The sequence below is a fragment of the Corvus cornix genome, chromosome 1, assembly GCF_000738735.6.
Source record: "Corvus cornix cornix isolate S_Up_H32 chromosome 1, ASM73873v5, whole genome shotgun sequence".
NCBI classification, from domain to species: Eukaryota; Metazoa; Chordata; class Aves; order Passeriformes; family Corvidae; genus Corvus; species Corvus cornix.
In genome coordinates this window covers 60,883,108-60,895,762 of record NC_046332.1, presented here as the reverse complement: position 1 = coordinate 60,895,762, position 12,655 = coordinate 60,883,108, and the positions used below count along the sequence as shown (strand labels likewise).

The window sequence follows — 12,655 nt, the reverse complement described above, 5'->3', positions numbered from 1 at the left end:
ACTTCCTCAACCTTCATATTAATTTCTTGGAGGTTTCATTGATTACCACATAATCACAGAATATTTTCAGTTGGAAGGGACCCACAAGGGTCAAGTCCAGCTCCTAAGGGAATAGCCCATATAGGGATCGAACCCACAACCTTGTCATTACTAGCACCATGCTGAATCTTCCATAAAACTTGTTAATGATGAAGATTATCTTTGTGTTTAGAAATGATAGTCCTGTGACAGCACACCAGCAATGTGAAACCCACTGGAGATGGAATTTCATCTAGATGTTTACCTTGGTGACTGTTGACAGAAGGTTGTGTTTTGGTGGTTTTTACATTTTTTACCTGGTGCTTTCTTCAATGGACAGTATAAATATTTTGTTGCTTTAGGACTTTCAGCAGTGTTGATTTGTTTTGTGGTTAGTTCTTTCCTACTAAGAAAAAGGTATTGTTTTAGAGACTATTTTTTCCTAATTTTTGGTGTAGTGTCTGTCATCATATCAAAGAAATATTTAAGGAGTAAATCATTTAGTAATGTTAACCTCATTTGTTTCAGTGAAGTTGTTAAAATAAGTATTAGATTTATTGATCAATTTATTGATTTATTGAGTGCAGTAATCTGTTTAATGGATTTTCATTGAACTATTACCATACCACTGGTCAATATATTATTCATAAGGAAGTTGTATACAAGCATCTTTCAGCTGTTCAGAACTTGAATGTTCTGAATTTTCATAGAATTCCATTCTATGATTTGATGTACACTTGTCAGTGCCTATAATTCTTTGTGGTGTAAAAGGGTCCTGGACCGTATTAAATTTATTATATTGTTTGAAATCCATAAATGCAATTCCATTTAAGAAATTACAGTTTTGATGTTTTTTATAAACATTTCTGATGTAAAAAGTTTCTAATACTTGACAGGATTCTATTAGCAGAGATTTGACCTCAGGTGTAGTCAAGTGTACTAGCGTTCTGACATATGAGAATACTGTCTCAAGAGCCACATGTGATAGCTCCTGCTATATTTCTTCTCTTATAACCCAGGACATTTGGAAAGATGTTCCCATATTGTCTGGTCGTAAAAAAAAAGGAAACAGATTTTTCCTTGATCACTTACATTTGCTCAAAGATAAAATTGAGGGAATTACAAAATATTGTTTCAGAAATAATTAATGCTCAGACCTTGTGAAATTCACTGACAGCTAACCCAAATAGAATTTGGCGAGCAATCCTCATGTGGCTTCACAGCTTGTTCATTGATGGATGTGTTTTTAATGAGTTTGTACCAAAGGAAAAGATTTCACTAGAGTAAATTGAAGATTAGAGTGAGGCCTGATGAAGGCTAGTTTGTCTTAAATAATTCAGCAGACACTTAAATTGATCAATTCCATATTCAGCTAATAGTTTCACCTGTATGTTCTCACTGAGGATAACTCAAAATGTATTAATATTTTTTCACTGTTTGGAAAATATCATACTATCACTGTTTCTGCAGAGGTATACTCTGCCTTTCATAATACTTGATGCTTGGACATAGCCATACCTAGTGACATTTCAGTCTGTTTAAAATTCTGAAGTGTTGAAGTGCATCTGGGCTGTGAGATATTTTGATTCTGTTAATTTCTATCTGCAAGCGTTATCTTCCGTGTCTTCTAGATGTCATGTGTATCTGCTGCTCTCCCTTGTCAGTGTTCTATATCAGTATTTCCAGCCTTTGCAGGAGTGTTGCCAAAGATTAACTTTCTATTATGTGCCATCTGTGAGAGTTAAAAAATCTTTATGACAAATTGCAGTCAAGTTACCTATGTTGTAGAAAAGGAGAACATCCTTAACTCCTGTAATGTTGATGTATTTCAAACCTTGAACCTGGGTAAGGGTGGAGAACAAAGCTCCAGAAATACCTTCTGAAAGCGACCATCATGATCTGCACTGATCTGACTATTTGCAGTTTCCATTGGATTGGCTTATGTTACTTCCTTTCCGTCAGTGAAAGATTGTGGTGCCATATTATAGATGAATGCTTCTGCAAATGCTTCAGTACCAGCAGGTCTTACTCTTATCTCTGTTTAGTTCCAGTAAAACCATTTTGGGTAGTTAATCTAAAGAACAATTTAAAAAATTTTGTCTTACTGTTGTCTGATGTTAATTCAGATGGCTAGAAGTGGGTGGTTGGTTGTTCTAGCACACACATAGGCTATCTCAGTTTTCTTCTTGGCAGATATCTCTACAGCTTCAGATCAGGAATGTTATTTGCCCGGAGGGTCCCCATCTTTTGCTTCGAGCCATTCACTTTGCACATTCTTGTAAATGTTTTGAGAGCCTGTCCTGAGTCTGATTTGATGTTTTTCTTCAGTAGTAATGTAAGCAACCCTCTAATGTTCATGTCATGCTTTACACATTATAAGGAAAACACTTCTGTTTTGAGTAAGGACCATGATCCCGCCATTTAAACTCAGCAACTTCAAGGGTTTCTTGGAATTCAGTCACCTAAATTGAGTGAGGTATCCAATTAACTGGCTAGTGTAGGGCAGCTGTGCTGAAAGGACCTGGAGGCTGATCAGTACCTCTTAAATCCCTAGAGCTTGAAATTACTGTGCAGATATTTTACCTGTTGCAGCTTCAGACTTTAGAGCTCAATGGAGCTCCAAGTGCTTTAGGATTTGCTTTCCCTGTGATCATTTTGTAGAACTGAGGAACTTTCTCCAAGACATGCAAACTGTCTTCTACAGCATTCACTTATGTAACATTTCATGTCAGACTGTTTTTGCCACAGATTAACTCTGGTTCCAAATAGACCAAATAACCATATGGACAAAAATTCCCCAGTCATTACTGACTTCGGTATTGACAGGACTACAGAAGCTCTACTGTGGAATGTTTTTTCCTTACCAGTTCTGTCATCATTATAGACATGTATCTTCCTTCTTAGGAAATTAACTGGGACACTCCTTGTTGGGTCAGTAGAGAAGATGATAACAGATATAACTTGCTGGAGGTCTGAGCTTTGGGGTCATGTGTGTCACATCAAAGATGTCAGAATCAGCTGCTAGCTGTGTAACATCAAATTTCACTTTTATGTGGGAGTTGTTAATGTGGTTCAACCTGATGGGAAGTACTAAACTTGCTGTCATGGTTTTGAGACATTCTTATCCAGACCTTTATCATGTGTCTGTACCTTCATGACCTCTACTTTGGGATATTCCGTATAGTAGACTTACTTTTCATTAGGAGATGGATTCCTGGTAGCAGCCAGACAGAAAATGAGGCATTTATTTTAAAGTTAGGCTTATCAGATTTTTCCATCTGGAATACAGTTACATCTGATTTACTTTTAGAAACTTTCCTCCATTTGGTTTGATATTATATTATTTGATTTTAAATTCCTCAATGACATATGCCCTTGACTTCTGGTGTTAATTTATTTATTTTTGCTACCTGTATGAATTTGAGGTTTTACAGAGGATTTTTACCTATATTAAACGCTTGGTTTCCCATGAGGAAAGCTTTTCAGTCTAGTAGCATCTGCTCCATATGTGTCTTTTAATGAAAATAGCCTTTCAGACATCTGTTAGGCCTGCTAAAAATAGAAGAATTTTGGAAATTCGGACCCTCCCCTTCTTGGAAGATTCCTTTTTAGGAAAATATCATTGTCCAGTTTCAACTTGGAAAAACAAAAACTGTCTGTATTCCATACTGATCAAGTTGTCAGTACATCTAATTGTATTTTTTAGATAAGGCAAAAAACAAAAGACTACTTTCTTTTCATGGAACTTACCTTTCTGTGAATTTCAGCATGAAGACTGTAAGCTCAGCTTATTTTGACAGCTGTGTTGTAGCCCCCATTGGCAATTCTGAGATCTGCTCACTGACCTTGCTGGTCCATCTTTGTTGAACATAATGCAATTCAAAACGGTACCAGGGATTTTCTGCGCTGTGAATCAGTGCACTGTCATCCACATGACAAGAGAAGGCTGCCTGTGTGCAGCTAGGAGGTAATTGATAGGTGTTGTCCCTGTGTCACTTACAATACACTGCCTTCTATTCTGACCTGCATATCCTTTAGGATATTGCAAATCTTGGATTTGCAAGAAACTTAGTCAGTAGTAGAAATTCAGGCTGTTTATAATTCAGGCTGGAGAACCAAAGTATCAGGCCATGCTCTCTATCACTGCTAATAAGGCTGAAAATTCATTAGTTCAATTATTTGCTTGTATATATATATGTGTGTGTGTGTGCGTGTGTATATAACGACTTGATTTCTCTTAAGTAATTTTAATTTTGTGTTGGCAGTTCTTGGCTTTTTCATCATTTCCTTGAGGAAAAAGAGTGTGTCAAAGGTGAAGATAGATGTACTATTTCCACATATCCATAAAAACATTTCAAGAAAAACACTGGTTTTTTATTGTGAATTGACCTCCCATACTGCGAAATAATGTTTGATCTTTCCAGAATGCTGCTGTTTTTCACTAAGATTTAGGCATGTTGGCTGTCCTTTTCAAATTGAGCAGGATGTTATTTTGTCTTCTTTAAACATGATAAAATGTCTGTTAAGGTATCAGTCCTTCCTTATTTGATTTCTTTTTCTGCTTTTCAAGTGCCTGGGTCTAAAGGTAAGTGTCAGGAATTTCCCCTTTTTACCTCTGCACTCTTTAGAGTTCACTGATGCTGCAGTGGTGAAAGCCATACATTATCCACAGGGAATGGTGTTCCAGTTTGCTCTCTTTAGTCAGCTTTTCTGTAACAGTTATTTTACTTTTTGGATGGGAACATTTTCAGGTGGTCTGACAGCTTCAGCACTGTTGCTCCTTTTAAAGAAGGTATGAAACTGAAGTGCTTGCAGTGTTTTTCTCTATGAGCTTATGACAGGAATGAATCCCCTTCAGTGATCAAAATGTAGTGTCAGTGGAACTTCTGAGATGCTTTCCGTTACTTGACATCAACAAAAAAGATAGTGAAGGTACACATATATCAGACTGCACATTCTTGTAGTTGCTTTGTGATTTATGCTGTATTTGAGAGAAAAACCTGTCTTTGCTGTTAGATGTGAGATCTGTGAGAGCCACTACCGAGTAGCTCAACTCATAAGTCAGTTCCCATTTGGACATGCTTGTAGTGAGACTCTTCTTGTGGACTATTACTTAAAAAGTAGAACAATTAATTACCTGTATGCTGAGTTCTCTGACATGTATAGCATGTATAGGTTTCTTCTTCAACCTCCCATTTTAGTTATTTGGATTGTTAGTTTTCAGAATTGCACTATCAAGACTGAAGTAAACTTATGTCCTTATATGCTGATTATTAAAAAAATATAGGATGTTAACATAAGCTGGTCAGCATTGCAACACTTAAATTCTTAGCATCTCTTGTGGTAGGGTGTATGGATTTTACAGTTTTAATATAACTGTGGACTACATGTCACAAAGAAAGCCAGATATTACTAAGGGAACTCTATCTCTTCCCAATTATTGACTTAGCAAACAGGTAAAGAAATAATACCAACAACATGCATTGTGCCTGGATTTCAGAGCATTTTGAACAACAACAACAACAATAATAGTAATAGTAGTAGTAATAACAATAATAACAATCCCAGTGGCATTTCTGTTGTGTTTCTGATATGTGTTCCTGTTTCTAATTTTCTAGATTACATATATCTGCATTCATCCTTAAGAATTACATACTTACATACTGGATGTCTTAATTTCTTATAGTTCAAGTGGTTCTGATGAAAACTGCCCCTTTTATGCAGATGTGCATGCTCATGTTTGTGCAGCTCATCTTTGTGGTCTAAAGTGCACATGTATTTCAGTTTCAAGGATCTGGCTGTCTGAAAAGCCTAGAGTCCATAAATGATGCATCTTCTCGTGATTCTATAGTATCTTGAGTTTAGTACTATTTAAAATCAATGCAACTTACACTGCATTTTTAAAGTTTCTATGGTTTACTATTAATGATCATCTCTATTGCACCCTGAGTAGGGTATTAAATATTAAAATTCTGGATAACTTTAATGGAATGTTGTGATTTTTTTTTTTCTAGTCTAGTCTCAACTTTTTCCTGATTAACTTCAGGACACAACTTAAAATTAAAAACATTGTTCTCAAGATGCTGGGAAGTAGTAGTACATATACAAATTTAGTAAGATAATTGAGGAAGAGTTAATAGTGATTCTTCCTGATAGAGCTAGGAGAGTGAATTTGTAGCACTTGCCTCTATCCACTACCTTAACTTTCTTTTAAGTAGTTATTCTTAAATTAGGTATAAAGTCGTAAGAGTACTGTGTTAATTTCATGTGGAATTTAGGTATTTCTCTTTCTATTTTGCTGCGAGTTCAAATTCAAGTTCCATTATCATCTGTTCTTAAGTAAGAATTTTACCACACTTGTAGGATAAGAACAGAATATCTGCCTACAGTTGGTACTGAGCTAATAATGTTCAAATTGTACATTTTAAGTGTTTTACTTGAGCACCAGGCTGGAGGCAGTCTGTGGACTAAAGTGCAACAGCTGATTTTCAGCCTAGTTTAATCTGAAAGACATCCTGATTGTGTGCTCTGCTTTATGATGAAAACCAAAGTATGGTTAGTGGAAAGGATTTCGTATTTTATATCAAGATTTCTTACCTGATCTAAAATGCAAATGATATGTTGACTTCAATGAGACATCATTGAGTGGCTGCACAGCTATGCAGGCATTTCTGAAATGGCCTAGTAACATAAAATGTTAACTCTACCTGATTTTATTTTCTTCTACTGTCACAGTGAAACCAGTAAAATAATTGTAAATTCCATCCTCTTCTGCTTCTATATCAAAGCCTTTGGATTAGACAGCCTTCAGTTTCACTTTACACTGAAAATGGATGGAGTGTCACCATTGTCCTTTACACTGAGTCTCTTGGGATAATCAGTACCATATGACTTATGAACATTGCACTGTCAGAGGAATTTTCACATTGATAGACTAGGTCTGTGTTGAGAAGTAGTCTGTAAAACCTTAGGTACCACTGTGGTTTGGAGGGAGATATGTCCAATTTAAAGGCAAAAGTTTAAGGCCACTATATGAAGCCTACTGCTTTGTAGAAGTGCCAATATAATTGCTTCTTTCTTGCATTGAGAAGTACTGATAGCTGGAATAATGTGTTCATTTTTAAGAAAGAAAAAACAAAAAAACAAAACTTAGTTTAAGATTTTGGGAATTGTCAAGGTATTACTGTCTTGAATCTGGCCTTGAGAAGGAAGAAGACAAGGATGAGGAAGGAGATCTTACGGAATTCATGAAACTGATGAGAAAACAGGGATAGGGAAAATAAGATAAGCAACTTATGGAATAATTTTTTAGTGTTTCTAGTGTGGATGTAGTAAACAATGTGCAAAGTATGTCTGGAGTGAGAATTCAGTGACCTAGTATATAAGAAGATCAAAATTTCTGTTGAAAATACATGATCAGTAAACCATAGAAAAAGCCAGGTATTTTGTATATGATCTACAGAAGCTGTTTTCCTGGGAGCATTCAGCTGCACCTAATTAACTGTATTAGGTTAGTATACAGAAGCGTAGGCGGTATGAATACTGGTATATATTAGTGTATGCTATATTAAGTGTTTCATAGCTGAGATTTTTCAAAACTGTTTTTTTCCTGCAAGTTTATAATAAGCTCTTATTGACGTCAGCTTTCAAATATTTGCACCAGAAAATGAGATTTGTCTTGTTTTGGTACTAGAGTTAGACAAAATTTGTGAACTACTTTCATTCCTTTGCAACTACTGGGTCATAAACTTGGATTAGTTTTATAGGATTTGGTATGTGAGTTGACAGATGTGATACATGATGACACTTTATCTTTTATTGCTTACACATACTAGTTATTTGGAAAGGATGGGGGCAGTTCCTATTAACCACAAGATGGGATTTCAGTTGCTTACCCAAGTGTCCCTCATTCATTCATTCATTTGCTATCAGTTATAGCAGATATATTGCTTCTTCAAGCCTGTCACACCAATAAATCATTTCAGAGCATATGCATTTGTACAGTGCCGAAGTGTACTATGAATTTTAAAGGAAATCTTCTATTTTTCTTTTCAATCAGATGAGCAACGTGAAGAGACTACGGCCACGGCTCAGTGCTATTCTTTTTAAGCTTCAGTTTGAGGAGCAGGTGAACAACATCAAACCTGACATCATGGCTGTCAGTGCTGCCTGTGAAGAGATAAAGAAGAGTAAAAGCTTTAGCAAGCTGCTGGAACTAGTATTGTTAATGGGAAACTACATGAATGCAGGTTCTCGGAATGCACAGACCTTTGGATATAATCTCAGCTCGCTGTGTAAAGTGAGTTTTGAAATGTCCATGTTGAATATTACACGTTTTGTTTTTTTTTTTTAATTTTGCTACTTAAATACTCTGGTTTTGATGTTTTTCCTGAAGTTAATTATTTGCTTACTATTTTTTTTCCTTATTATTAGCATTAGTTGATAGTTTGAACAGTACAGCTAATCCATGAATAGTCATCTTGAGACTGTCTTGAATTTAATCACTTTTAAGTGATTCTATTTTGAGGGAATAATAAAAAACCCAAACTAAATAAGGTTATGTAAGGACCTTATCACTGTGATCATAGTAGTTTTGTAATTTTAACATGTCTGAGCACTTCTAAGACATCTATCACATTTTAGTATGTTTTAATACAGTTATGTTTTCTTTTTTACGTGAATTTGCTCCTTACGTGATTCTCTTCTTATGTTGCTGAGTTTCATCAGTTTCTTACTTCTTCTAATTTTTCTTACATTTTCATTCTTTCAACTTTTATATAAGGTATATACTAGAAGGTGTTTATACTTTTCTGAGTGTTAATTTATAATTCATTCTAATGCTAATTACCTTTCCCATATTTACTGTTGTTATTTTTTTTCCTGTGCTCTCTGGGAGTTTAATGCAAAATCTTCAGAGTGCACATACAGTTCTTACAAGCAAGGAGTTATTTGAAACTTTGTGTGTAGTCTTTGTCTTTCTGTTTCTTTATCTTTTTGTACAAGAGAAAATACAGTTTGTTAACTTCTACATTCATGAAACTAATCACTGTTACTCTGCTATATTTCAGAAGAATTCTTTCACTGTGGTTTTTGAGTGTTGAATGTGATACCTGTGACATAAATACTTAACCTAGTTTAAAGTAAACATTAAATATGAGTCATCCACCTAGAGTTAATACCTTGTAGATGAAGTGATTGAGTTAAAGATACAACTTGTTGAGAAACATATTCAGAAGGAAGATACTAAAGGTTCTTTCTCCAATTAGGTGCATTTACTTAAGTATGGTTTTACAAGAATCTGTCCTAGGTGTGGTTGTATTCTCTGTATTTTTAATGCACAGGACAAAAAATATATCTATGAAAACAATGTGAAGGTAATTGATATAAGCACTTTGCAGAGCAGGAACAAAAGTCAGAATTTATCTTGGAGACATAATTTATTAAGATCTAGAATGTGAAGATTTTGAAGATAGCCATGGAGTACTAGAAAAAGGAGAGAGGACTGATGTGTATAGATAATGAAAGTATGGAATGAATGACTGTAATAGTTCTTCTACATCAGAGAGCAGCCATGAGTATTCTCAGAAGAGGGATACGATATTGATATGTTAATACTCAATCATTCATTAAATACTGAAGTATTAAAATTATATGCATGTTTATAACACAGGTTCATATTTATAGCTAATTTCTATTATGTATCACAGAGTATCACATATGTCACAGTGTCACATTGTAGAAATTTTTTGTGGTGTTATTGAGACATCTTTCACTGAGATTCCCAATACAGTGGAAGTAACATATTTTATAACATTGCTTACAGTAAGGATCCTGGAATACATTTTTGGGTTTTGATATATATATGTGTTCTGTTTTCTGTTTATTTGGAAAACTGTGTTTCATATTATTATTAATCCATTTGGCTGAAGGAAAACATGCACGTTCTGGAAGAGTATATTTCATCATAGTAGAATTTTGAGCTATAAAAACAAACCAGACTTTTTACAGTTAATTATGACATATCAATACTGTGTTAAGGACTTTGTGCCTTGATATTCGGATGTAGAGAAGTCTTTGTGCAATTGTGGCACCCCTTTTTGTACTCATGCTTACTTTGTGACTACATGCTTGTATACTTTTCCTGCTAAGTTTTTTTATGTAGAAATAGTTCTTAAGTAGTGAAGAATGTGATAGTTTCATACATGATGTCATTTTCTATTTATAAGAATCTCTTTGATTTAAAACAACGTCTCAGTTGGAAAACTACAGCAGGAGTGTTTGTCAGTTGTTAATTGTTAGCGTTTTTGCATGAGTAGCTGCAAGTTTTAAAGTGGCCAGGCTTGAAAATAATTTTATATCTATAAAGAGTCCAGAAAGAAAAGTTTATGCTTAAGAATTATTGAAGTTAACTTTTTTTAAACAACGAGACCTATGAACTCTTAATTACTGTGTTAAGAATTGATAACTAGAAGAAGAACTTGTACGTGTTGAGGTTGTGTGGCTTCCACTATGTAAATATTTTTAGGCTAGAGTTGATTTCATACATAAGGAAGGAAATCATGTAATGCAGTGGATATGTGCATTATGTATAGTCAGATTTTGCTGATCAACTTTGATTTTTATTTTTATACTTTCATGTGCTTATTCACAGTTTTGCAAATATTGCTGTATTGTTAAAATAATTACATTTTTGAAAGAAATATGTATACTGTTTTTGAATACTGACCGCAAATATTGCGTAGATAATAAATATTTAGTGTGATCTTTCTAGGGATTTTTAGCAAGGGGAGAAATTAAGCAGCCCATTGCTGTCTTGAAAAAAAATGTACTACTTTAACAGTTTGTTCTTTTCTTTCCTGGATGAATAATTACTAATATTTATTAATTATTAAAATGGTCAGAAATAAAGTTTTTCTCAGTGTTTTTACATTTCTTTTTCTTTTTCCTGCCCAGTTGAAGGACACAAAATCAGCAGACCAGAAAACAACATTGCTCCATTTTCTCGTAGAAGTGTGTGAAGAAAGCTATCAGGATGTCCTGAATTTTGTTGAGGATTTTCAGCATTTAGACAAAGCTAGTAAAGGTTTGTGTGACTAACTCAAGTTTTGATTTTGACACATTACAGTGTCTTGTGTGTGAGATGATGCTTATCTTTTTTCTAACAATATTTAAAAATTAGATATTAATAGTCAATATCACAAATCAGTAATTTCAGCTGCTGTGAATGGTCTTGAACCATACTTATTGTTTGGTCCTCTAACATTTACTACAGGACTTCCCATTACCTTTCTTCTAACATATCTTCTAGAACCATTTTCCAAGTTGAACTTCTTTTAAAAGTTCTTTCCTGTTAATAGATCTTAATTCCAATTTTCAATCTTTTGTATGGTAAATGTATCACTCACTGTCTTCTAATTCAGACATGCAGGAAGGCTGTCATGGCATCACTTAATTTTATTTTATTTTTTTCAAAACATAGAATAGTTTTGTCTTCCCTACATGTATGTTTTTCGTGCAACAGTAGCATTTGAAGTCTGGAAAAATTTGTACTGTTTCATCATGCAATACAGAATATGGGAAATCTTTGTATGAGCAGCAGCAGAGTTTTTTGCAATTAATTTCTTAATTAAAAGTGCCTTTTCCATATTTTACCAGTTTAAGTAATTTAAACAGACTAAGCATGAAGGTAGAAATTGATGCTACCTCATCACTGTCCTACTCTTGAAGGAAAAAAATGATTGGATGGTCTGTTTCAGTTAAAATTTTTTTAGTTTATGTCAGTTCGGAAATTATCACAGTTTATCTATATTACTTTGTAGAGTGTCACTCTCATGCCTCAGTCAGTCTCCCTGCCACAAGTTACAGCTTTGCAAAACCTGCCTCTGATAGAGAACTTGAGATAGTGGTCCCTTACACAGAGTTCACTTTCTGGTTCATAAAGTTTCCAAGTTTACTTGATGCATTATAACCTGTAAAATTTAAATTATTTTTAAATAGCTGTCAAATGCTTCAAGCCCTTCACCTACCTGTTTGTACTGGTAATAGAAACAGTTTCTTCTGTGTATAAATTTAGTGTGTTTGGCATTATTTTCACTGTTAACTGGTCACTGATTTTTTTTTCATTACTAATATATTCTTGTCTGTATTGTGGTTGAATTTTTTATATCCTTATTAGAAGGCATTATTTTCAGTGTAGACAGTCTTCTTGTCTGACAGTGCTGACTATTTTCTGGAAGAATTCTGAGATCTAAATCAATGACCATTCAAAGAGTAGCCAGTAAAATTATCAGTTAGCCCAGGCTTTCTGTTCTGTTTTAGGCATCTGCTAATGACTAGTTGAGTCTTTGATCTCAGTAGGAGGTAGGATGGAAATAAATGATCATGTTTTCAAGTTTATATATTGAATTTACCACAGTGTATTATGAGATGCATTTTGCATTTCAGTTTTACCATATGAAAAAGACAAAGGCTTAGAATAACTTAACGGATTAGTGTACCAGTGTGTTTGTTTACACTTGTTTCCCTACCTGCAAAACTCCACTCTGTTTTTGAAAGATTCCTGCTGCACTGGAATTTTGGAAAACCCAGCAGATCACAAAAACTGTAACTCGTGGAGGTTTTTTGAACCTTTTAGTAC

The 12,655-nt window shown here is 34.4% G+C and overlaps 1 protein-coding gene across 4 annotated transcripts in view; it reads left to right on the top strand.

The window, feature by feature from the left end:
- DIAPH3 (diaphanous related formin 3) overlaps window positions 1–12,655 on the top strand; it is a 210,197-nt gene that overhangs the window by 98,288 nt on the left and 99,254 nt on the right. For all 4 annotated transcript variants that reach the window (XM_039568562.1, XM_039568574.1, XM_039568565.1 and 1 more), the window contains 2 exons: window positions 8,078–8,317; window positions 10,972–11,101. In XM_039568562.1, coding sequence (XP_039424496.1) covers window positions 8,078–8,317; window positions 10,972–11,101 — 370 coding nt within the window. The remainder of the gene's footprint in view (window positions 1–8,077; window positions 8,318–10,971; window positions 11,102–12,655) is intronic.